The 27,516-nt window shown below is 43.7% G+C and overlaps 2 protein-coding genes across 2 annotated transcripts in view; one reads left to right on the top strand and one right to left on the bottom strand.

The window, feature by feature from the left end:
• The window catches only part of CCDC146 (coiled-coil domain containing 146), an 897,036-nt gene that overhangs the window by 135,527 nt on the left and 733,993 nt on the right, over positions 1 to 27,516 (top strand). The gene's annotated exons all lie outside the window — the stretch shown is intronic.
• On the bottom strand, positions 6,943 to 26,246 carry FGL2 (fibrinogen like 2). Its single transcript, XM_069229680.1, has 2 exons — positions 25,493 to 26,246; positions 6,943 to 10,945 (listed from the first exon to the last, which is right to left on the bottom strand). Exons 1-2 carry the CDS (start codon positions 26,103 to 26,105, stop codon positions 10,239 to 10,241), a joined length of 1,320 nt encoding a protein of 439 aa, XP_069085781.1. The 5' UTR covers positions 26,106 to 26,246; the 3' UTR covers positions 6,943 to 10,238.

The following is a 27,516-nucleotide window of genomic DNA, read 5'->3' as shown; positions in this document are numbered from 1 at the left end:
TGTACTAAAAGATTGGTGTTAAAAAGAAACACTAGGAGAAGAGAGAGGTAAGGGAAGGTAGTGTAGAACTGTAACATGATTGAGTGTCTGCTGGACTAATAGGTTATGGTATGTCCTATATGGTATCCATATCTAATTTGGAAATTTAAGATTTGCAGCAGTCTGTCATCATCTGAGGGTGAGCCAAGGTGCTACTATCGTATTTAATATGAACTATGCTGAATACCTGTCTGCATTTGTATCTATTAGAATTAAGGGGGTTTTGCTTGTTTGCAAGTATTTATCAAAGCTGTCCCAGAGTTTTCTAGATCTGTGCAGAAATTGTGACTTAGAATGCAATACATTGTCTACACTGCTGGTGGTACATAACAATGCGTATCCGTGACCTGAGATGACCCTGCTTTGGCTGTACCAAAAGACCTTGCTGTAGTGCCACGTAATGGAGGGAAAGGATTCCCAAGTGTGAGACCTGGAAATACTTGTACGAAGTACCTTTGCTGAGCTGCTGAACTCTTCATCGCCCCAACGTTGAGAGAAGGTGGCGAGCCCATCGAAATGAACTCCAGTGACTGCAAACTTGACTACTCGCACTGTGCAGGCAATAGGTCACACTTGGGTGTGGATGTTCTGTGTCGCAATCGGGTAAAACACCTGAGAGACAATGGCGTTCAGTTGGCTTAACAAATGTTGTTGGGACTTTTGAGAGGTAACTGTAGCCCACATACAAGACATGCCAAGTCAAGGATTACCGACTGACCCACAAGTCACAAATTATAAGAAAGCTGCTTCCCTTTGCCACATTGGGCCTGTGATTAAGCCTGAGACCTTTAGTTCTTTGGGAGTAAACTATGTAGACTCCGTAATGTGATCCTAGTATTGTTTTTCCTTTTTTATGCTCCATATTGTAGCATTTTAGCCTGCTGGGAGGGACTTTAACAACGGGTGTAGCACAATGCTATTAAAACATTTTATCCGCTGAGGGTAGAATGTTATAAATAACAAGCATTTGCAATGCAATAGGTCTCACATTTGCTTGAGTTAGAAGTATTGGTGTTGTAAATGCGTAACTGGACTTTTCTTGCCACATAATTTGGTCCTCTCTGCTGCATAATTCCAGTGGCCCTGCATATATCTAAAGCACTTCCATTTACCATTTTCCTCTATCTGCATCAAAAAATGAATATATTGCCATTATTTATTATATTCTTTGATATTATTACTTTGGGGTCCTGCCAACAACCTAGTGTGGGGACCCAGAGATGACCTAAACAGAAGGAGCACAGCATTTGTAAGAAACATGGTCATGTAACCATACAGTCAGCCCCTAGAGAGCATAACCTCATGAAAACAGATTGGCAGAACGTAATGCAGTGTAACCATATATTGAACCGCTAGAGGATGTAGTGCATTACACATTTTCAAGCCATGCAGGCTTACTAGAATAATATTACAAAACAAGGTCCTCAAAACACAAGCCACTTTCAGCTGTAAAACAAAAGTTCCAGCCATGACAGAACTTAAAAAGACACGGAATAGTGGGAGAGGTTATTATTTTGGAGTCCCCTTCCCCCCGACCTAGTGTGGTGACCCAGAGATGATATAGACAGAGCGCATCAGGTTGTACATTTTGATGATGGTCCCACTGTCCTAAGACCACTACACACCTAGTTATGGGCCAAAATGATTTGATAAGGAATGCCCTGCAGAGCATTATGGGGCGAGTTTCTGAGTGCAGCAAATATTGTAGTATCTTGACTCTAATGCTCAGAACAGCCCCCTGAGGGCACCACAATAAAAATAGCATCTGTAAGAAACTTGGTCATGTAACCATATAGTCTGCCCCTAGCGAGCATAACTACCTGTAGGAAGTTGGCTCTGTATGTACTATTTCAAAGTAAGAAATAGCATGCACAGAGTCCAAGGGTTCCCCTTAGAGGTAAGATAGTGGCAAAAGTAGATAATTCTAATGCTCTATTTTGTAGTAGTGTGGTCGAGCAGTAGGCTTATCAGAGGGTAGTGTTAAGCATTTGTTCTACACACAGGCAATAAATGAGGAACACACACTCAATGACAATTCCAGGCCAATAGGTTTTTGTATAGAAAAATAACTTTTCTTAGTTTATTTTAAGAACCACAGGTTCAAGATTTACAAATAATACTTCAAAAGAAAGGTATTTCACTTAGGAACTTTAAGAACTTTGAATTAGCAAAATAGCATATAGTTTTCACACAAATGGCAATAAGTTATTTTAAAACTAGACAGTGCAATTTTCAACAGTTCCTGGGGGAGGTAAGTGTTTGTTAGTTTTGCAGGTAAGTAAACCACCTACAGGGTTCAAAGTTGGTTCCAAGGTAGCCCACTGTGTTAGGGGTTCAGAGCGACCCCAAAGTTACCACACCAGCAGCTCAGGGCCAGTCAGGTGCAGAGGTCAAAGTGGTGCCCAAAACACATAGGCTTCAATGGAGAAGGGGGTGCCCCGGTTCCAGTCTGCCAGCAGGTAAGTACCCGTGTCTTCGGAGGGCAGACCAGGGGGGTTTTGTAGGGCACCGGGGGGGACACAAGTCAGCACAAAATGTACACCCTCAGCTGCACGGGGGCGGCCGGGTGCAGAGTGCAAACAGGCATCTGGTTTGCAATAGGATTCAATGGGAGACACAGGGGTCTCTTAAGCGAAGCAGGCAGGCAAGGGGGGGGGGGCTCCTCGGGGAAGCCACCACCTGGGCAAAGGAGAGGGTCACCTTGGGGTCGATTCTGCACTGGAGGTCGGATCCTTCAGGTCCTGGGGGCTGCGGGTGCAGTGTCTTTAGCAGCCGTTGGGTTCTTTGAAGCAGGCAGTCTCGGTCAGGGGGAGCCTCCGGATTCTCTCTGCAGGTGTCGCTGGGAGGGTACAGAGGGGTCAACTCTCGCTACTCACAGGGTCGTAGTCGCCGGGGAGTCCTCCCTGTAGTGTTGGTTCTCTGCAGGTCGAGCCGGGGGCGTCGGGTGCAGAGTGCAAAGTCTCATGCTTCCGGCGGGAAACGTGTGTTCTTTAAAAGTTGCTTCTTTGTTGCAAAGATATTTCTTCTTTGGAGCAGAGCCGCTGCCCTCGGGAGTTCTTGGTCCTTTTAGATGCAGGGTAGTCCTCTGAGGCTTCAGAGGTCGCTGGACCCTTTGGAACGCGTCGCTGTTGCAGTTTTTCTTGAAGTGGGGAGACAGGCCGGTAGGGCTGGGGCCAAAGCAGTTGGTGTCTCCGTCTTCTCTGCAGGGCTTTCAGGTCAGCAGTCCTTCTTCGTCTTAGGTTGCAGGAATCTATCTTGCTAGGTTCTGGGAGCCCCTAAATACTCAATTTAGGGGTGTGTTTAGGTCTGGGGGTTAGTAGCCAATGGCTCCTAGCCCTGAGGGTGGCTACACCCTCTTTGTGCCTCCTCCCTGATCCCTAATCCTATTGGGAGAATCCTCCATCTGCAAGATGGAGGATTTCTAAAAGTCAGAGTCACCTCAGCTCAGGACACCTTAGGGGCTGTCCTGACTGGCCAGTGACTCCTCCTTGTTATTCTCATTATCTCCTCCGGCCTTGCCGCCAAAAGTGGGGCCGTGGCCGGAGGGGGCGGGCAGCTTCACTAGCTGGAGTGCCCTGGGGTGCTGTAACAAAGAGGGTGAGCCTTTGAGGCTCACCGCCAGGCGTTACAGTTCCTGCAGGGGGAGGTGAGAAGCACCTCCACCAAGTACAGGCTTTGTTACTAGCCACAGAGTGACAAAGGCACTCTCCCCATGTGGCCAGCAACATGTCTGGTGTGTGGCAGGCTGCTAAAACTAGTCAGCCTACACTGGAAGTCGGGTATGGTTTCAGGGGGCATCTCTAAGATGCCCTCTGGGGTGTATTTCACAATAAAATGTTCACTGGCATCAGTGTGCATTTATTGTGCTGAGAAGTTTGATACCAAACTTCCCAGTTTTCAGTGTAGCCATTATGGTGCTGTGGAGTTTGTGTATGACAGACTCCCAGACCATATACTCTTATGGCTACTCTGCACTTACAATGTCTCAGGTTTTGCTTAGACACTGTAGGGGCATAGTGCTCATGCACCTATGCCCTCACCTATGGTATAGTGCACCCTGCCTTAGGGCTGTAAGGCCTGCTAGAGGGGTGACTTATCTATGCCATAGGCAGTGTGAGGTTGGCATGGCACCCTGAGGGGAGAACCATGTCGACTTAGTCATTTTCTCCCCACCAGCACACACAAGCTGGCAAGCAGTGTGTCTGTGCTGAGTGAGGGGTCTTCAGGGTGGCATAAGACATGCTGCAGCTCTTAGAGACCTTCCCTGGCATCAGGGCCCTTGGTACCAGGGGTACCAGTTACAAGGGACTTACCTGGATGCCAGGGTGTGCCAATTGTGGAAACAAAGGTACAGGTTAGGGAAAGAATACTGGTGCTGGGGCCTGGTTAGCAGGCCTCAGCACACTGTCAAATCATAACTTGGCATCAGCAAAGGCAAACAGTCAGGGGGTAACCATGCCAAGGAGGCATTTCCTTACACTACCTGAAAAGAAAATGGCAGAAAATAAGGCAATGTAACCATATATTTAGCCCCTAGAAGGCTTAACGCATTACACATTTTCAGGCCTATTTGCATAGTATTACAAACAAGGCCATTAAAATACAATCTACTCCCAGCTGTAAATCAGAAGTTCCTGCCATGAAAGAGCTTTAAAAGACATTGAATAGTTGGGGGGGTTATTGTTTTGGGGTCCTCCCCAATCTAGTGTGGGGACCCAGAGATGACATAGACGGAAAGAGTGTATCAAGCTGAACATTTTGATGGTGGTCCCATTGTCCTAGGACCACCACACAGAGAGTTATAGGGAAAAACATTTGTGAAAGAAATGCCCCACAAAGCATTATTGGGCGAGTTTCTCAGTGAAGAGACTATTGTAGTATCTTGACTGTAATGCTCAGAACAGCCCCTGGTGGACCCTTCAATAAAAATATCATTTGTAAGAAACATGGTCATGTAACCATATAGTAAGCGCCTAGAAGGCATAACCCCATGAAAAGAGAATGGCAGAATGTAATGCAGTGTAGCCATATATTTAGCCCCAAGGGGGCATAGTGCCTTACCCACTTTCAGGCCTAGGAGGCCTACTGCAATAATATTTTTTTTAAAAGGACCTTGAACATAAACTACTCCCAGCCATAAAACAAAGGTTCCAGCCATCGGAGCTTAAAAAGGCACTGAATGGTGGGAGAGTCTACAATTTGGGGTCCCCCCCAACCTAGTGTGGGGACCTAGAGATGACCTAGACAGAATGTGTCATGCTGAATGGTTTAGCAGTGGTTCCATTGGCATAGGACCGCCACAGACTGAGTTATGGGCCAAAATATTTTGAAAAAGAAGTGCCCTGCAAAACATTATGGGGCAAGTTTCCCGAGTGCAGTGAATATTGTAATCTCAGCTCTCCTTCTGTGCTGGGAGAGCCACGTGAGGATTTCTCTGTTTTTTTTTTTTTTTTTTGTTTTAAATGCACCAGTTTTTTTTATATTTTTTAACTGCTAACGTTGTATGTAAGTGGTACTCTTGTATGTAAGTTGTACTCTTGTAAAGCACTCCTCCAGTCGAGTTTTTCCACCGCCCTCCCCAGCTTGCAGCCTTTGGGCGAAGACACCACAAAAAAACCAGTGGCATGCCCAAAAACAATGAAGAGGAAGAAACAACATACGGTCACGGAGCATGAAGCAGAGAGGCAAAAGAAGAAAGCAGAGCGCCACACTAACGTATGTGGCCGATCATGCAATAATCCATGTAACATGGTCCGGCTTCAAGGTGGTAACAAATCATCCTCAAGGCAGGACAAACGTAAAGCAAGGACATTTTGAAAGGCAGGCCAAGGAATGAATGAAAGTGATGGGCATGAGATGGTTATGGGGAAAGCCCACAGAAGTAGATTACAAAATGTCGTAAAGCAAAAAACATTGAAATGTTGGAAACAGCCTAGACCAGCCATTTTTGGTACAGAAACACTCCATTGTTTTTTCAATAGGACTCCCAATATTCCAGTGTTTTAATATAGCATTAGAGCCCACCGTAGCAGGATATACCGGCCTTTAAAGGCCCGCTCCAGTGTTAAAGTCCTGAGCCGATGGCGAGGGCCTTTAAAAAGGGAGCAGGACTTTAATGGCCGGTATAGCTCAGCTACGAAGGGCTATAAGGCTATTAGAACGTCTGCCACTAGAGGGCAGAATGTTCTAATAAAACAGTCCTTTCGGAGCCAGAGGGGATTACAATCCCCTCAGGCTCTGTGAGGTTTTGTTCACAGCTGTTGCTGTGAACAAAGAACATTGGAATGTTGATGCTCAGGGCTTTTACCAGCCAGTAAAAGCTCAGAGCATTCCATTGTCTCAAGTGGAGCTCCCAACATTCCAATGGTGTGAATAAAGTATCTCTCATTCCTTAAGAAAAGCACTGGGCTGGACATTCACTTATTGAGCCTTTTCTTCTATTGCATGAGTCCTCAGTCTATTCTCTTCATACTACCTCACTGTGACAACCTTGGGTACTCGTCTTCACTATTCTAAGAATAAAGTGTGGTAAGGTAATTTTTGCCCAGTTAGCAGCTCCGTGGTAGGACCAACGCTTGGTCACCAGTGGTAAACAATCTCCACCATCACGACTGCGGCACAATGACCCCCTGCTTGTCTGTCTTGAGGCTGCCAAATGGGTATTTTTAACCCCTATTCTACAATATGTTGATGTTACAGAAAAAGACCAGGGTTCTGTAAGCACCTAATGAAACTTGTTTGCTGGGAAGCCCGGTCTCGGGTAGCCAAGTGCTTTACAAATCTGGTGTATTGTATAATGTTGCAAAGACTTTACTACTTTGAGCCAAAGCATGCTGATACGTAAATTGTATCTTCACGCTCCAATCAATTCTGCAAGACATTACATGAAGAAAAGACAGATGACCATCTTAGTTTATTATTTTATTACATAAGTTTAGCTTTGTAAGACATGTTTGGCCAAGCTAGCTTTCATAACCAAAAATATTCCAAATGCATAAATGTGTGTTTAGATGCCATGTTCATGAAAGTTCAATGAAAAATATATTTTTTTAAATTCAAAACAACCTGTTTGGACGGCCATTTTGCTAATTTGAGCCCATGTAAGATACTGCAATTAAAAAAGATGCAGTCATACTGTTACTGCTAGTGGCTGATCTGTGCAAATATTATGTTTCAAACTGATTTTTAGGTGTGATTTTAGGCAAGACCATTTATTTTACAATAACGTATGTGCTTTCACACGGGCCTCTTCACCCACTGGTATATTGTGTCATTCACAGGGGACCTTGGATCAGCCCATTTTAGTCGTAGTCTAACTTCTTTTTGAATTGCAGCACTCTGCTCTTCACAGCAAAGGGGCACGTCCTTACGCAAAGTAGTTTCCTTCAGTGCCAAGGACTACCATGACAGTGTGTGCTTGTTGAAACCAAAAAAAGTGTGTTTTTAGCCATTTGTTTAATATTGGCGAGGGCTCAGCAGCTCTCTCAGCAATAAAGTTTTACAAAAACAGTGCCAAATAAAACAAGCATAGACAAAGCCGCAGCCAAAGACAGACATTTTCACTTTGCCAGCGCGTGTTTTCTTTTAGTTTGCTTGTACGGTGCTTTCATTAGTCCAGAGAATCCCATCCGATGAGCTTAATTTTTAACAGTCTTCTGAATTTCAGTTAATAAATAAAACACTGTATTGTGAAAATGCCCAAATAATTTGCAAAGACCCGTCCCTCCTGGTGGGACAGTTACCTTGTAGTAGATTCCCTTTCAAAAAACAAGGATAAAGGATGCGAACCCCTGCCTTCAGGCACACAAGCCATAACTGGCCTGATCTCAAGCCCCACCGGCTGTTTCCACTACTTAAATAGAACGAATAATGTACATGTTAGGAACTAAGTTACAGAACGTTTTTGAAGCAGATTGGACATGATTTTCTTCGTTGCTATTTGTCCTTTTCAATGAGGTGATTAAAGAGGGTCATTTCGGGTAAGTAACATTTTTAGTTGGATACATTTCCAATGTTTTTTGACAGTGAGAGAGAAAGGAGATTACATAAACGTTCTCTGCATTAGCGGCAGAATCCTCTATTGAATAGCATTTACTAAGTCCGCTGTTCTTCATACTTTTGCACACACTGCCTTTAAACATGGCATAAATATATTGCAGCACTATGGCTTTGCATATCGAGGTTTTTTTTCAAATATTAAACATTGCCAGTCTTCTTAAAAAAATAATCTATATCCTACAATGACGTTTTTAGTTATGTACTCTTTATAACATTATTCATTGATTTTATACAAATATATTAAAAGTCTCATGTTATGGGTACTTTTACTAAACCCCTTTGCATGCGTACAGCATACATCAAAGTAGTTCGACTATTCCATTACTGTGTAAGGAACAATTAAAGTAGATGGTTTCAGTTGGGAGTTAAGTATTGCTCCCATGCTCCATATAATCAGATGATGGGTGAACCAACATCTGAAAGCTGTATATTTTGTATTGGTTCTACTAAACAGCCTACGCAGACTTAAACTTTACGCCAAGACAGGCCTCGCTTGTTAGCTGTAACTGGGAAGTTGCTGCTTATTTTACAAAATGAACACCCTGCGCACTTCCATGTTGTTATCTGACGAGAACAGTGCAAGCTGAGCTGTAAATAATGTTTTCTTGTTTGTTTTGTGACAAAATGCACGAAATGTTTGCAGCAGATAGTTTAAGATATTGAAGTTGTAACAAAGAAAATTGGTGTGCTGTCTAAAGCTGAACAAAAAGTTGTTTTATGGAGTAATAGACACTGTCAAAGCAGTGCATACTCAAGAGCTAGCTAAACTGGGTGGTTCAGTTGATGTGATGTGCTTTTTGGGTCCAGAAGAACCTGGTTGAAGAAGCCAAAATAATATATGAAACCAACAGATGCTGCTAGACGCCTGTAATCAGTTCCAGAATGCCACTGGAATCCCCTATAATTTTGTCCATAGCAATTCCTTTGTATACAAAACTCTAATACTGCAAACTCTTTCAAGTAGAAACCATTTGAAACTGTTCTACTGGAATTTCCACCTGGTCCTTGTTGCAATTAATCGATTGACAAGCACAAGGGCAGTGGGATCTCCCACACTACTGAAAGTGCTGTAGTGGAGTAGACTTCCCAAATGGCAACAGGTCAGGCGTAGGTAGTCAATTCACCCAGATTTTTCTTTCAGTCTGGTACTTGTAATTTTGTTTTTCATATAATGTACACATCCAGGAGACCAGTATCAAAACTGAGAGGACCCCCTAGGACTCGATGGGCTACATGCACGTCAGACGTGCCATCAAACTACCATGCTGTTTATAGCCGGCAGTCAAAAGCATCACCAGCAAGGACTTTATTGTCCCTTAAAGCAAAAAATGTGGCGCTTTTTCCAGGGAGAAACTTTGACTAAGGTGACAAAAATCCTTACTCCGGCCCTGCTCCGTGATCACTCTTGAACACCGTGCATTTTTAAATCGGGTGCGCAACCAAAATGCCTTTCTAAAATGTAAACACAAGGCCGGATGAGGACATTGGATGTGTCTTGCACTTTATTAATATTATGCACTCAGTAAACAAAATAGACTCTCAGCCTGAACCCATCTGAAACTGATCAGGTGTTAATATATATATATATACGGTCAATGAACCAGTAGGAAGAAGTGGATTTAAGGTTATACTCTCGTTGAAAGAATATTAGGAATTTGATAAACTATAAAAGAGGACAAATATGAGAAAAGGGGATTTTAATACTAGTCCTCATTCAGAAACAGATCCTACAAACCGAATTGCCCATTGGCACTGGTAACAAGCAGTGCGGTTAACAACGCGACGGTACTCAATTATCTATCGATCCTGGAAGTTTGAAAGGCTGGCAGGTGCAGTTTGTCTCGGAGATACTCATCCAGCATAAAGAGACAAACGGGTGAATGTTAGGTTCAGAAAGGGACAGATGTATTTTTTGGGATCGCTCAGTAGTGAGTGGTGTGGTGGTTTCAATTCTGCCTCTGAAGAAGCTAGATCATCATTGTCTTAATGTTGTTTGCAGTAGTAGCAAGTGCTGGTAGATTTTTTTCAGCACAACAGAACTTTACAAGTTATGAAAAACTTATCCAGTGCAAAAAAAAACTACTTTAAGGCTAGAGATGTCAAAATTACGACGGAACAAATGATTTATGGCGGGCAAAATATTACGGCACAAAGCCTTTGGGCCTAATCATCATCTTGACAAATTTGAATGCTTGTCTGTAACTGTTAGGCATCTCATCATTAACACCGTGCCAAGTGCCCCAGAAAATCCCATTGCGAACACCCTTGTAGTTTTCACGGTAGTATTTGCCATTGAGGTTGGCAGACATGCAAGCGTCGAACCACCAGCCCGAGCTGTAGTAGGTCCCGCAGTTTCCTGAATAATATCGGTCATTGTCCCTGTCTGGTGTTGTGAAAAACCTTTGATCGTGGTTGAATTTTTTGCTAAAATGCAGGGCATCCCCAGCTGTACCAGAGTACCCGCTAACAGAAAGGCGGTATTTCAGATATTCATTAGCAACATAAAACTGTTCGTATTTCGCATATTCTCTGGTGCTGTTGAAATCTTCCAGCTCAATTCTTAGCATCATGTCCGCACTCTTGCTCAAGAGGTGAATTTTATCATTGCCCAACCAAAACTCATTGCTGAGGTTTCCAAAGCCAGCTTTGTACTCGTTCCAGGTTCTGTTGAAATGGATGCTTCCGTCCTGGCGCGTCTGTATCACCGTCCAGCCTCCACCCATAGATTCCATGTCGCAGTAGACCGCAAATGTTTTGTTTTTCGGATCAGGGGTCACCCTGTAGATTCCATTCACCCTTCTTCCTGCCTTGAAGTAATCGGAGCAGTCTCTATTCAGAAGTTGAAAACCTGAATAAAAAATGCAAATAGGACAAGAATATTAGTATTGCCTAGCTGGAAAAACTTAACAATAACTCATTTGATTCTTACTGTAGAGCGAGAAACTTATCGAGTATTTGATTATTTTAATAATATTGTTAATATTTGAGTCCTTCTACATGACGTTTTTCCATAGGTAAGTATCGATAATGTGCTTGTCTTCCTCGGGCCTTCTATTCCAGAAACTCTTGCAGATGCACGGCACCCTCCCTCCCTAACATGGATACCAACCTCATACTGGTATTTACTTTCACATCTCTCGTCTTTAAACAATTTTAATTGGCACTTTAACATTTTTATCAACAATCGCAACAATACTATAAAACGTACTACAAAGTGCAGCTTGAGACTCAGGCCTGAGTTGTTGTTATTATTCTGCTGGAATACTGAGTGCAGAATATCAATTACCATAGTATTGTTAAGTAAATACAGATGCATAAAGACTTATTTTTAACTCCGCACCTATGATAAAAATATCTTGTAGGTACATCAGTGTGAATCACTAATAGAAAATCTACACCTACCCATAAAAACTTGCTTTGACAATACAGCGGTAGTTGCTATTTTCATTCGGTATTTCTGCAGGGCATTTTTTTGCCACTTGTTAATGTGATATACCTGGCTCACACACCTAGGTAAGCCGGTCTAGGTTCTCAATAGAGTGAAATGTGGCAATTGCCAGTGGGTTCGATTTAGCACGCCTTCCACCCATAGCTTATTTTGGCTTCTAGGCTCACCCTTAGGATGGATTTTAAATCGGATTACGGAGCTGTTTCAATTTCCTATTGACCTTTCAGTTGTACTGATATCGCAGTTTTCGTCGTTGTGAGTCATCCCTATATTGAGTTTTACTGATAGCAGTTTGTCCTAGCATTGGCGGAGGTTTGCAGTAATTTCCAGCTTTCTTGGAAATCTGAAGTTGGATCTTCTCATTTCCAGCCCACGTTTTGGAGACCTCATAGGCAGGAGACCACAATACAGCTGCGCAGCTCTTGACTGGGACATTTTTAGTGGTTAGAACATGATATTTCTTGTTACCATGACCACTGTCATAGAACAGAATGATCCCAGGATTGTGGTGAACTACACTCACTAGAGTACCCCACATTTTTTTTTCACAGACCACTCAGAATATGAGACTAACTCCGAATATTGAGGTTGCTCGCTTCATATTACTCTCTCACCTGTATGTAGGAGCCTCTTTCTTCCTCCTTAACTTGGTTCTATTAAGGGTTAGTGAGTTGGCATTTATCATAATTCAGCATGTGATGTATTTTTATTTTAGTGTTATTTGAACAGAGATTTGACACTGAGTGTCATTCTCCCTATGGGAGGAGGGCACAGGGCAGTCAGAGGTTACTAGGCCCCAAATCTTTTGGTTGAGGTAATTTGCCTTGGTGTCCTCGTGTTGGTCCTACTATGCCTCTGTGGCCAACCTTATCTCTTTCTTCACTTGGGAGTTAGGGTAGCGAGGGTGAGCAGGCACAGACTTCTGAGGGAGGGAGTTTGAAGGGCAAGAGCTCCGATCTCGACCAACAGAACAACAACCTAAAGTCCAGCTCAGTGCTTGTCTTCTAATAAAAAAAGAAGGTACTTTAATCACAAAACATACCTGAATACTACTCCGCATGATGAGAACATAAACGTAACTGATTACAACTTTGTATTAACAGTGAAGTGCTAAACCCCCTTTTCTCTAGTACCCCTTCCAACCCTGCTCATGTTGATCTTCTGGCTTTACAGTTACCAGAGCTTTACAGAGTAGACAAGGATGAGGTCAGATAACTCAAAGCATTCTCTTGTTAGCGGAGCAACTTTGTTCAATGTGGTTTTTAACCCTTGATTTAAAAAGTCCTGAGTGGCACTGCAGTCTTACCTCGTTCCGTCAGTTTCTGTTATTTATGCATAATAAGCCCTGCATTTACCTGCTTTTGGATGTGTTCAGAAGGTACAGTGGGTGCAGGATGTGCTGTCACCTTTTACATGGGGCTGCAGTTTTGTCTGGATCAAGTTTCACGGAGCAGACTCGCTGGGCAGGACTGCGCTGTCAAACCAATATTCGGCAGCAGCGATCCTCCTGGCTGCCTACATACAGGTGATAAGACGTAACCTTTGGGACCCCTTGGTGGATTTCCTATTCACCAGTGTCCCTGCGCAGTGACAGCCTCCAGGCTGATCCTGTTGTGCCACTTCTGCAGTGAGGCAGCTTCCCTTTTCTCTGGCAGCAGCAGTATCAATATTTTAAGCCCATGGCAGACAGGACAGGAATCTTTGTGCTGGTATGTTACTGATTCAGTTCACTCAGGAAGTTTGCAAGAAGACTGAGGGGGCTTTGCAGGATAGATAACTCCTCGATTGCTGTTTTTGTTTCTCACCAATCTCTTGGTGTTCCACATACCAAGAAAGGCATACCAGGGACACGCCGAGTTTCTCCTCTTGGAAAGTGTGTCCTCTTGCAGAGCCAGGCACATTCCTACCCTCAGCAGGCAGGCAGGCTTCCAGCAGACTTCACCTCTGTGACATTGTCTAAGAGGCAGACACCAGCCCTGGTCACTCAGAAGCTTCTACACTACTCTGCAGAGCAATGCCTTCCTTGGTCAAAAAGAACTTAGGACTGGAACAAAGTGCAGTGGTGTGGATCCATTTTTTATTCACATTGTCCACCCACAGAATGTGGATCCACTATCTAAGGTTTTAGGAGTGGTTCAAACTGGTTCTCTTTCAGATGTTGTTTCCAGGCTGCTTTCCAGAGACAGCCTTTTTGCAAGTGATGGCTCTTATAGCTAGTAGAAACAGGGCTTGCTTCAAGCAGCAGTGGCCAAAACAGGTACACAAAGAAGGTTGAGTTCTCTGCATATGGCCATAATCAACCTCACTGAAGCAGTAACCGGAGAAAGACCATAGGCAGGCCCTACATAGAAAATTTCCCATATGGACCAACAGAATATACAACCGCATCACACATCCCTAGACTCCACCAGTGCTCAAGAACAACTAATCAGTAGTTGTTTGCATACGGGGTTGTGGTTGAATTTCCAAAGGGAGCCCTGTCTGTTCTCCTCAGTTCAGTGTTTGGGTCTCCACACTCCAGCCACAGGAATGCAAACAATACTGTTCCACTGCCTGAGGAAGTTATCCTTATCCTCCATCTTGTGTGGGATTCACATATCAGCAAACCTTTACATTAGAGGGAGTCAGTAAACTGGGCTTCACTGACACAAAGAGAAAGGTCTTGTTGCACTATAAGTTCACAAAACCTGGTATGCTGTCACCACTGCTTTATGTAATTTATCTAGGGCAGGGGCAGTGCTCCACTGCCTGGTATATGTGCATGCTTAGGGTGTCCCTCTAGGTCACAGGACAGCTTCGGGACATCACTTTGTCAGGGACAAGCCTAGGCCTCTGTGGATATGCCAGATTAATGTGATGTGAGGGCCCAAATAGAGTTCAGGGTACCAGTTTCACGTGCAGTTGGGACTCGCGTCAGAGCAATATTCCCCTTTACCACCATGAGAAATTCCCATCGCAGCACTGATCAGAAAGTTTTTCTTTCTTTCTTTTTTTAAAAAAAAGTTTTTTTTACTGGAAAATCTGACTACAGATGAAACCGAAATTATCCAGTATGTTCCATTTAGGATCTGAATGTGGGTTGTATTGTGTATGGTTTCATGAAAATGCAACTCTTTGTTAAATTACAATTGAACTCAGATTATATCTTGGTGTCCATTATACACCTATTATGTTGAGTGCTTTTGCCGTCTGCTGAAAGCATTAAGCGTTGGTCATTGCCCACCCCACAATTATGGGTGGAGCTGGAAGCAATAGCAAGGACCCATACTGAGGGAAAATGACAATGAATGGCATGTTAGCACAATGGCGATTAGCATCTTCCTCCCTCTATATCATTCTCCTGCAGTCACACAAACCAGGCCAGTGTTCCTGTCTGTTATATATTGCTGCTTCAGACTTTTACAGAATTTAGAAAAATACAAGTCAATGGGGGTATTCTAAGCCTTCCAATTGGCAGAGCGAATGTGAGCATTCAACAGAGTGCCTACGTGGATTACAAAAGACACACATGTCCACAGTCTTTTGAATGTGCCCTGCTCATAATGTAAAAAAAAAACCTCTATTACTATACAGCTTTTTGTTGCTTCTTAGCTTGCTAAACGTTTTTATAAATACAATGCAATAAAATACAGATCCGGTTCCAGGATGTTGGCAGCATAAGGCAAAATTACATTTTTCTGTTTTGGCGCTCCCTTTCCTTCAGTACTTCATATAACTTTCAGGTCATGTGTTCCAATCTGCCCCCCTCCTTGACCTCGTGTGGTGTCATACTAAAGCAGCTGCCTAAGGTCACCTCAAAGTAGCACCAGCCCGGACGAAAAGATGAAACGTTAGGGCATCGCATTTTCTTTTGTCTTTTCTAAGAGCCTTGGGTTCACGTCGGAATTTTCTGGTTTTGTAGCACACCTGCTTTGTCATCGTGACTTGTACTCTTGTTAAAGTTTGAAATTCTTATGTCCTCGTGATCGTTCGTACATTTATTTGGAATGTGCACAATTTATGTTTGGGCAGGAAACATAAGTGACCACTGTACTCGAACTGGACTTCTGGACAGATGCTGCAGGAAAGGGATGTAGTTCTTTTGTATGTGCATTGACGAAACTTGGCCGTATGACGGGGAAGGAACGCACAATACAACACATCAGAATTTCCTCCTTCGAAAACCAGGCCACTGGAAATTATGTCATTTACTTACGGGTGTTCCCTGAAAATGACAGCCGAAAGTATCGCGTGCTTAAACAAAACAGATCGCCCTCTGTGATGGAGTTCCCACGGGAAATATTATCAATTACACCGATTGTTAGAGGACTGTGCAGTATTTTTAACGGTGCTCATATCGAATGTAGGAAATACCTGAAGTACGTGTGAAATTACTACTTTCATGACCATGGGCGGCCTAGCCTTCCTTCGCGAGCTAGATGACCGCGTTAACGCCAGGCCATCGTTTTAAACGAACAACAAGCTCCAGCAGCTTTAGGCCCTCCAAATGCGAGCGACAAGCGCGGAGTGATGTGTGAAATACTTCCGAGATGCCTTATACCAGGGGCAGCCCCCGCCAGCAGCCACCGCTGCGAATTCTTTCGCAAGCAAGGGATAATAAACTACGTTCATTATCCCTTCCTTGTGTAAGGGCGGGGCCACAGGGGTGATGAGCAGAGGGGAGTGCACTGTGCACTCTCCTCACTGCGCATGTATGTTTGGCCGGCCGGCCCAACATACATGGGCAGTAGGCTGTCTCCGAGCCTGCACAGGCTCCCAGTCTGCCTGGGAGCGCCTAGCCAGGGCGCTTCCAGACAATCCTGAGGCTGCTTTAAGCAGCCTCAGGATTGGCCGCAGGGCAGGCTGGGGAGCCTGTGCCTGCAGCCTTCATAGGAGCGAGAAGCAGTGCGCGCGGGAGCCGAGGTTATTTATTTATTTATTTTTAATGTCATTTTTAATTATTATGCGACGTCACCCCACCCACAGGAATAGCCGGCCGCAACTGTGTTATACAGCATTTCAGACCTCTCAGGGGACAGACAGCCGGCCTACCCCGCAGCTGCTGCACTCTTCAGCAAGCCTGGAATGTGAACACCGCATCTCTGGAGTCACCTAGGATGGTGGCCTCGTTTTAAGGCACGTGGAGTGGTGATCAGTGGCACAGCCAGTGTGTCAAGGCCTAGGGCCCTCCCTGGTCGTGTTGGATCGGTCAAATACAATCAACAAATAGAGGGTTGCCAAAATAACCCTCGAAGCCTTGGGTCATCAAATAGTACAAAATGCTGGCTGGCGCAGTGTGCCTAAACATTAGGGTATAGACAATTATTTCCCCATTCATGAGCCAAGAGATGGTCGTGTTGTGATTGCAGGGAGGAGGTGAACCGTCACAGGACTAGAGGCGTGCCCAGAGCACAAGTCCCCAAAAAATAAGTGGGGGACTAACCCAGTTAGGCAGTATGCAAGCGACATAGCGTGTGACATCACGGTGCTTGGCATCGCATGTGGCATCATATGAAGTGACATCACATGAAGTGCCACATGGTTAGCAGGTCTACCATGGTTATGTTTGAGCTTATTACAATATTTAACAAATGAGAATTTGCCTCGGGCTTATGCCAAAAAAGTGACACAACCTGATGCAAAATCTGGGCCTCAAAGTACACTTTTTTTTTTTTTTTTTTTTAACTTTGCCTCAAAGACATTGGAAACATGGCAGTACATCTGTTCTGCTTAATTGGTTGCAAAGTCTACATTTAAAAAAATCTTGTGGGGTTCAGGCACCTGCTGCAGAGATCTTTGTGTGCCCAGTAAATCTCAGGGAATAAAAATAGTGATAAGATAACTTTTGGGGGTAATGCATTTACTGGAGAAACCTGTTTTTTTCTCTAGTCCCGGTTTTGAATCAAAGTAGCATAGAGGGCTAACGTGCCTGCTTCAAAGCACATAATCTAACTGCAAATTACAGATTTTTATTATGTTGCATGGAAAGTGAGTTACTGTTTTTAACACAGAGATCCTTTTGTTGCTCGCAGTTCATAAATGGTAATTTTAATATATAAAGCTATAAATGATGTGACTCGTACATCTTCTAACCCTTGGTGTCTTATATAACGCATTTTTTACATTGATTTACACATTTATAGGATTTATTGCCAATGTATAATGTGTATGTGTGATGTGAAGTGCTTTGACACCTTGCAGTAGAATGAGTAGCGTTGTAAAAGAAATAAAACAAAATAGTGGTAATTAAATTATTTGTACAAATACTGTAACAGGCCAATAAATCTGACATTCTAGCAGTGCATGAAAATCTCTTATGCACAGGGATTGAACAACGTAAATAACATGCCTCTCAAGTATTTGAGAAGTGATAACAACAAGCTATGTGCCTTTGTTTCCCCTCCCCTGCATTTGCATATAGGTGTGAGGCTCAGATAGCTCCCAGTCACAATAAGACAAACAAAAGAAGGCCTGATGGCTCCTTTAATTCGGCCTTTGTTATGGGCTCAATTGGAGTCTGAAACATGAAAGCCCCCTCACCACCTGCATATTGCTGCTGAAAAACTATGGCATACAAGGTGCAGGCACTGCTGATTGTGTCCCTTTGTCTGAAAATGACAACAGGACATATTTCAGTGGGGCCCACTTCTTGCAGGGTGGACAGCGCCCACCCTGTGAAAATAGTGGGTGGACGTCGTGAACCCGTGTGTACTCCTGACTTGTGCCCTGGGCTCCCTTCCTCCGAGGGATCTACTAAGCTAAGGGAGCTAGCTTTGGCACGCTACAACCTTTTTGTCTTTGCCGTCGGCCGGGTTTTCTGCATAAGATTGTACCACGCAGCAGAGGAAGGTACATTATCCTCATTCTTGTCCTGTGGAGGCCATAAATGTAGGGCTGAAATGCATCGATAGTAGATCATCAAGGAGCCCAAAAAAAGAACAAGCGTTTGCCATGCAATAGGTCTCGCATTTTCTTGAGTTAAAACTATTGGCATTGCAAATTCATAACTGGACTTTTCTTGCCACATAAATTGGTCAACCTTGTCTCATAATTAAGTCTTTTCCTGCCATGTTCTGATGGTCACTGGTGGCTTCTGACATCAGAAATCACAAGCCCTTGAGGAGAGACGATGTAAAATAAGGCTGGAAAAGTATTTTATTTTTTTCTTTAACAGAATGAAGTCTTGCAAACGTTCTTGCCTCTCATTTCAACAAAGCTCTAATGAAGTTAACAAAAGCAGAGTAGACTGATAAGATTTATGGCCCCATTAAAGGAGATGAGCAATGTCCTGTGTGTGCTGTCCTGAGTGCTGGTAGGGAGGAGCCATTGAGGATAGACTCCAGATGTGAGAATAAGCAAGTTTCAGATCATTGCTTCTAGGTTTAGCTACTTTATACCAGAAAGGGCATATTGTTGCTTTTGTGAGCACTGAGCTAAACAACTGGGTGTTTCTTTTGTAAAATAGGCTTATTTTGTGAGCTAGGGCTGAGGACAGCACTGGAATAAAGTCAAAACAAATGTCAGTTACATGGGAGGAGGTGGAAGGAACGGAATGCTGCAATAAAACCCAGGCAATTACCAGCCTATGACAACCACAGTGAAAAGAGAGCACCAAAGAATTGCCAAAGTAGTCTGTCACAGCAAAAGATAAAGAAACCAAAGTGGACTAATACAGTAATTGGTCACTGCTCTGAAACAGAAAAACGAGGGAGAAAAAGACACAAGTGACCACTAGTGTGCAAGAAGTTTTAAAGAAAACTGCAACCAACAAATGAAATCACTTTGAGCCATAGGAAGTATATTAAAAGTAAACACCAGGTCGAACGCTTACGCTTGACCTAAAAAAAGAGAAACGGATAAAGCAGTGGATATACCATTGACTTTACATCTAGTATTCTTTTTTTAACTACCGTGGGTGGATATAGATACCAAAAGATAGACTAGACCACCCAAATCATAAAAAAGACTTTGTGGAGGTTGCGCCTAATTTTTCGTTTTTAAATTTGACAAAAGTGTGTCTGAATTTGTCTTCTAATGTAGTTGTGTGTGTGTGTGTATATATATATATATATATATATATATGTGTATGTGTATGTGTGTGTGTGTGTGTGTGTGTGTGTATATACATATAATAAGGACATACAATGTGTTATAAACTGTGATGATGTATACACCTGCTCCCACTATCTGTAAGAGAGAGCTAGAGTTCAATTGATCATAAATAACATAAGATACAAAATATAATCTATTGTCCAAAAATAATTCAGATATTGTTGTTGATGGATTGATTCTACATATTAATCCCTGGCAGGCCACGCATCTGTCAAATACAGCAATAATTAAGGTTCAGTGGACCTCTCAGGCCTCTGCACCCAGTGTCACTGATGTGCTGCACCAATGGAAGCCACATCCCTACTCGTGCTGGCAGAGAGCAACCTTTTGAGCAAAAGACAGAGTCTTAAAACAGCACCACCATCAATGGACAAAGCAACATTTTGTGCGGCAACACTGTATACATTGTGGGCAGGCTGCTACACCGATATCCAGGAACTTTGTATTAGTGGCAGCCAGTAGTGCCGAGTGAAACATTGGGTCTCTTTTGCACAATGTGCAGTGAGGTCCTAAATGCTAAGCTTGAATGGTTGTCTTACACGTGTTTAGGCCGTTGGCTGATGGAACGCCATCTCCCTGATGGGCAGGGACCACCTACATCACATGGGACATTTGTTATACCTCTGACTACATTGCAGCACCTCTCAACTTGTCAGAGCTAATGGGGGTCCTTTGACAAGAAACCACTAGACTTGCTTGAACTTTGTTTAGGAAAAGGTACAATTTGAGTTATAGCAGGGGATGGACTGGCCTGTAGGGCAATTTGACAGTGTTTGAAGGGCTAATCTGAATAATCAGTATGTGGGCTAGACGTGGGTGAGCCAAGAATTCATAGGAAGAGGCGAACCTGGGTCCTGGCTTGGTTCTAACAGTGTAACTACAAACCGAGCCTGAAAAAAAAAAAAAAAAAGATTGGGAATGTGTTGTACACTTTTGCTTCTGTAAACAGGTTGTTTAGCTTGTTTAGCGCTTAGATAAAATGCCTCTTATATACTTACTGAGTTCAGAGCAAAGCTCGAGCAAGGCACTCAAGTTGAGAGGTGCACCCCTCCTTGACTGCTGTTTTAACACTCCAGTTTATTTTTGCTCATAAGAAAGTCTTGTATATTGTGCTGGGTTACCAACAGTGTGCATGCAAGGTACATTAATCCTGCCGCACTCCCGTATGTGTGCTCATGACCCTCTGTCACTCCACCTGCCTCGCCATATGCCGTGGTATCCTGTCCTGCTCTCAGAGCCGGATTGGAAACCCAAAGCAACCCTGGCAAGTTTTGTCAGCCCAGCCCCCATAATGTGCATAGTGAGCGAGCCCGACTACTTCAATGGGCCTAGGTAGATTTCCTGCTTTCTCAAGACAATTTGGGAAAAATGGCAAAAACTGTGTTTTCTACAACACATTTTTCAGTATGTATTCAGTTGTATTAGTGTCTAGAACTTAGTAATGATGGCCTTACCCCTGGGCCACTGGAATTATTCAGCAGGGAAGGGCCACATTATGCAGCAGTGCTGAGTAAATTATGCAAAAAGAAAAGGAAAATTATGCGGCATTATGAGGCACATTTTGTGATAGTATTATTTTATTTTGTACGTTTTAAATTTGTTAAAACTGTCGGCGCATTATTTGCACCTTATTAGTACTAGCTTAAAACCCAAATATAGCAATAATCTACAGAAATGTGACCAGTCAACATTTGCTAAGGCCCTTCCACTGAGCGGGAATACGTGTTGCTGCATTTCTAGTAACTTTTAAACTGTTCGAGCAAGAAACAACTTTTTTTTTAGTCAAGATCTGCGGATTATGTGGCAGATGATGGATTACACAGCAAATGTGGCAAATCGACAAAAATGCAGAAATCTCCACACAATCACATAATTCCAGTGGCCCTGTCTTACACTGCAACAGGGTATGGCAATCTTTATTGAGGTTCTTCAATGAGTCCCTCTTTATTACCCTCTAACAGTGCTTCTCATCACTTCATAGCCCCTCTCACATGTATTTCATTTGTCTTTTTGCACCTCTCTTAACAGCGTGGGGTATTGGAGCACATTACATCACACACACATACAGAGAAAATGAATCATACGTGTGTAAATCTTTGTATAGAGAATGTTGACAAAGTGGACTGCAACAGGTAGTATTCACATGTCATCCATACTGGTAGACATTTTTAAGAGTGCTTGGTCTTGGGAAGCATGAACTCATGATTCAGAAGGTAACACAGTGGTGGACATTACTAATAATTTAGTTCTACCCCAACAAACCATTTTTAGCTAAAGTAGGATAAGAAAACTGAGGAAAAAACACAACTTTCTAGCTTGTACCCTGCAGTCTGCATGCTGTTCTTTGATGGCAGTTCACAGCTCACTGTGATAGATTATGATTGTAATTTATGAACTGCACAGTAACAAAAGGAGCTCTGTGACAAAAGCATTATTCCACTGAACTTCTTTTCTGTGATCTGCATAGTACATGTTCTTTGCATATTAACCCTCTGGGCTGCCCTAGATAAGTCAAACCTGCCACTAGACAAAACCCTGATTGCCCTCCAGCAGGTACATTAATCACCAAAGGTATCTTGGCATTTTTATTGATGCCTAAACACTGTTTGATATACAAGGAACTCTGTAATTCTTTTAAAACTGCTGCCCTGCTATAAAACAGGCTCTCCAGTAACAAAAGCGCCCCACCCTTGCAGACTCCTAGGGAAATGCCGATGCCCGGTACAGCCAGTCCGGCCCAGCCTGCTCCACGCTTCACGTGCAGATGTGGAAATGGGACTTGAACTATATGGCACCCTTTTACCAAGAATAACGTGTCACTGTGACTACTGTACTGTTAACTTTGGGCTTAAGCATCCCTTACAAAATAATGCCAGGTCTCAAGGGCAGTTCAGTCGGGGCAGACAACATGGACATCAATTCACTTAAATGCCAGGATTAGTGGTAATGGCATCATGCCCTTTGACCTCCACTTTCACTCACACAGGCGTACTCAAACATACATACAATGTCACACTTACCCACACTCTCATATAAACACACTCTCACCCACAAGCACACACACAACATACATTTAAACGCATGTTTTACTTACGTCTGCTGCCATTGAAGGGCATATTCACATTTTTATTACACGAATAGTAAATAATATGTTATTATTCACCTCTAGTGTAAAAAACAGTGACCGAAAACCGAGTTGAGCCCCAACCAATTTGTTAAGAATGAACTGCCATGTTTTCCTGGCACGAAGTTTGCCACCTCGGGGGTCTGGGGTCGCAAAGGGCAAGCCCTCAATGAGTCCATTGCAGAGCACCTCGAGCGTGCAGTTTCACGCTCCATCGTGTATCCGCCGGCGTGACATAGATGCTGTCATGGTGCCCTGATTCTGTGGAGCCTTTGCCTGTATCCGAAGTGCTAATGATATGTGAACGGCTGTGTTCCCGCTCTCGTGAGTACATGGAAGTCCAAAACGGTTCCGGTTTACAAATGTGGACCACGTTTCACCTATCTGAATGACAGCAGGTTAATTGAAACCCAGATGCCATTCTTTTTATGTCTTGGATGGCCTTGCTCGGCCCCGTACTCCCAAAAAAAGAACCCTAAATATGTTCCAAGTGCCATCTATCGTACATTTTGTTGATGTCCCCAAGCGGACTGCCCCGCTTCCCCCGCGCCTGTCAACTTTCACATAGTCTCAGCGAAGTATGCTGCAGTATTAGGTGGTGGTGACAGTAATGACTGTAAGTTAATACACACTGCTAGGAGTTGAGAACACCAGACGTGCGTCCCCTCTCGCTTGTTCGATCTCCGTCCTCTCTCCCTGTCACTCTTTCTCTCCAAGCCTCGCTGTCTACATCTCTTCATCACACTCGTATGGCCCCGGTCCTCTTGCATTTGTTTTTGTTTTCGTCTCATCGGCTTACTTTTCTTCCTCGTCTTTTGTTACTCTTTCTTTATTACTTTCTCGGTCTTCCCTTCCTTTGCTTGTTCTGTTCCTCTTTCTCCCACCTCTTCTACTTCACTTCCTCTTCCCCCACTTGTATTCTTGATTTCGCTTTCCCTCGCTACCTTTCTCTTTCCATTTGTGTCTCTTGATTTCTCTCGCCTCTCTGCTTTCCTTTTCCGTCGTTTTGCGCCCCGCCCCCCCCTCCCCCCCCATACCCCTAACAGAGAACTGCAGAAAGAGGTTCCGTTTTATACCCTGCCTAATTCATGTAAGAGTTACACGAAAGGGCACACAACAATGGTAGATCTTGGTCACTTCACTTTCAGACCCAAGCTTCTTTCTCTGCGCCCACCCATGGTTTCCATTCAAAGTGCTTCACTATAGTGAAATATTACTTACGAATGTGAATTACGTTATTGTTTTTGTGAGCTCCGAGCTGACAGCGCTGTTCGTGTGTGACTAGGCAACCACCCTCACACTTCTGAACATTTTGACTCATATTCGGCTTCACGCATTGCACAAGAAACACTCTCCTTACAAAGGTGCAGTAGCTCAAGACACACGATTGCTAATCGTATAGTCTGCTTTGTAAGTATTTGTTAAATAAACACCTTGGTCTCCAGCTTGTAAAATAATTGACACAGCAAAGGGTGCCATCAGCCAAAACCCAACCAGTGAAATTAATTCCCCTTGCACGGGCGTAGCTTGGTCTGTAAGACTGGGATGTGTGTGCTTCAGATTTCCCAACAGCCACGCTGGCCCATAATGTAGAAATACCTTAAACAACAAGCAAAGCGCACAATAGGGATTTTGGGGCGGTGGAAGGGGAGAGGAATGCAGATTGGTAGGTGCACTAAGTAGGAGAAAGCACATTATTTTGTGAAATAACCAACAATTTTTAAGTATTCCCAAACCGCTTGAGGGAGAGAGTGTGTGTGCGTTTTTGTTTGTGTGTGTGTGTAAAAAAAAATTGCTGGTGAAATTCGACATGACACCTCACCATCCCAGACTAAAAGCCCCTGTACCCAACTATTTATCACAAGATACATTTGTTAGGGGGGGGTGTAACACCCTTCCCCTGAAGCTACGCTCCTGTCCCCTTGCTCCTGGGTGTGTACCCAAAGATAGCCATAATGGGGTTTGCAGAGTGGGTGAGAGGGTGCATTTCACACCACTGATGCAAATCACCATTGTAGCTGCTACACTAACGATGCCTACACCCGCGATATAAATTATATTTCAGTACTCAGGCCATCTTGGTTTTATGTGACTTAAGTTATATGTATTATTATGAAGTATCTGTCCCATTCAAACTCTGCTTTCCTTGCAGATAAGCATCAAATGTTATCACGCAGTGGCTGTCACAATTCTCAGTGGAAGTGATATTTAGCGCAGCTTGATTGGCAACATAATAGAGGTTGATCAATCACCTTTTGTATTGCCAAGTGTGGTAGCCAGAACTTGATTTGAGGAATCTCCCTCAGTCCCTTCGTGGCATTCCCAACTGCATGACAGCTGCTGTAGTACGAATTGTAAAGTCTGTAAACAGTTGTGTGTCAATTTCTAGCCCCTAAAATAGCATGTGTGGCCTTTTTCGCTGCCTTGACCCGCCATTACCTCGTCTGAGCAAATCAACTATCCTAACTTCAGTCAAGCAATTTGACCCTTAAGTGTTGCCACTGAAGTTGTAGTGGGATGGATTTGGTGGCCAGCTGATATAATGGTGTTGAGGTAATGGCAGTGTTTCCCGGCAATGGGTGTATATCCCTCAATAATCTCCAATTTTCCGGATTGGTATTGCCGTTCCGCTTTGCATAATGATTACTTGCCATTTTATTATTTAAAAGCTACCATTGCAAGAAGTTATTAACAGGTAGGAGATGCCAGTTGGCCGAGGAAAGCCTACTTACTTGGGTTGGCTTCCAGCGCAGGGCAGCTGGAGGAGCACTTGGTGTCCAAGCTCGTCAGCACGTAGGTCAGGTTTTCTACCTTGCTGTCCACGTAATCCTCCAGACTGTTCATGCTGACGGGGCCCAGCCCCTCCAGGCGCTCCTGGAGCACGGTGATCTGGCTGCGCGCGTTCCTCAGGCTGATTGACATCTTGTTCAGCTTGGACTGCATCTCCTGGATCTTGTTGTCTGTGACCCGGCCGCTCTCCGTGGGGCTCTCTCCCTCGGGCACCTGCCGCTCGTTGCTCCCTTTGCCTTGGGTTTCATCTGCCTGAAGCTTGCAGTCTTGGCACGACTTCTTCATCTTGTTTACGGTTTCCTTGAGGCTCTGCACTTCTTTGAGCGTCTTCTCCAGCAGGTGGAACTGCTTGGGAAGCTGCAGTGTCATGGGAGGCAGGTTTACCTGGTAGGGACATTCTTCTCCTTCGCATTTGCCACTGCTCCTGAGCTTCAAGGGACAGGCAGTCATGGCATTGTCCTCTTTGCTCCCGCCTTCTTCTTGTGCTTCAGCAGCCCCAGCTGAAAACACGACCGAAAGAATAGTAAACAAAATCGCGCGAGTTAAAGTCTTCATCTTGTAGATAAAAGAACTCGACAGGGAAACGAGAAAAGCTGTGCGAGTCTTTATAGAAGCCGGGTCAGAGAGCCGTCTCTGTTCTCGAGCATGGGCGGGAGTTTTTATATCACAGCAGCTTTCGGAGGAAATAGTTCCGAGCGATTGCCAGCCGTGTGACGCAGTATCTGTACTGTCGACGGGAAAAAGGAAAGACGACTAAGTGCGTGTTAGCTAATTGAGTTCTAATTTCCAGAAATCATTCATTCATGGCACTGGCGTTTTTTTATTTCGAAATACCTACAGTTTTGTTTTTGACGTTTAATTAAGTCAGAAACTTTTTGAGCCATGGGTCAAATAGTCAATTATGCAGTTCCAAACGGGCCCTCGAAATGTGAACTTTTACTCAGTCTTCTATTTCCCCATGTAACTATTAACATGCAGGTCAATATTGTTTGGAAGCATGGGCTTGAATTAGTAGAAAACTGGTAATAAAATTCGAAGTTATTACAAATGAGGTGCAATTTTTTTTTTTACATGGGGCTCCCAGAAACTTTACTATGACAGGATTTGGGAACTAGCCAGAGAGCAAAATAACTGCATGGGCATTACTGCTATCTATCTATCTATCTATCTATCTATCTATCTATCTATCTATCTATCTATCTATCTTCACTGAAAACAAAAAAGTTTAGAGGGACGTATAGTTAGGTTGAGGTTTTACCCATACAAAACCATAGAAATTCAGCAGCTATAGTTAAACGTACAGTTATTGTATTGTATTGTAATCGTACTTATTTAGCGCTTACTACCCCTGACGAGGTGTCGAATCGCTTTTCAGTGAGTAGCACGCTACTCTGGAACCCAACAAGAATAAGGGATTGATTAGTATTGGGAAATAATGAGTACAGTTTTAGTATTATTATGAGTTAATTTGAGCTGCGGATATGAGAGTTTGTTAGTTAGATTGACTGGAGTAATGGAGGGGTGGAGGAGGAAAGAAATCCAGAAGTGTTAATTGGGAGTATATCCTTAATTTACTCAACCCAAAGGCTTGGGATGAGTAAGGGGGGGGGGATGGAGGAGGGAAGAGTATGTGGAAGGTTTAGGGAGAGCATAGTAGCAGGGTGAGATAAATGCAGGAGAATTTAGTAGGGTTGTGTGGGAGGTCACGGTAGTAGAGTGAGGTTTGGTGAGTTAGATGTGGAAGCGGAGGGAAGAGCTTAGGCAGAGTTATTTAGGAGATGAAAGTAGTAGAAAGGATTTGGGATGAGTCAGAGTGAGAATGGAGGATAGTTTGATAGAGACATGACATATGATGATGGGTAGATAAGTGTGATAAGATGATAGCAGGAATTCATAGATATCTAGTATAACAGCCCACCCAGGAGCCATGCAATGACCCACGAACATGCCAAGCACAGAAACAACA

The sequence above is a fragment of the Pleurodeles waltl genome, chromosome 4_1 (genome assembly GCF_031143425.1).
Source record: "Pleurodeles waltl isolate 20211129_DDA chromosome 4_1, aPleWal1.hap1.20221129, whole genome shotgun sequence".
NCBI classification, from domain to species: Eukaryota; Metazoa; Chordata; class Amphibia; order Caudata; family Salamandridae; genus Pleurodeles; species Pleurodeles waltl.
Note: the sequence above shows the minus strand (reverse complement) of the source record. Positions and strands in the feature narration are given on the sequence as shown.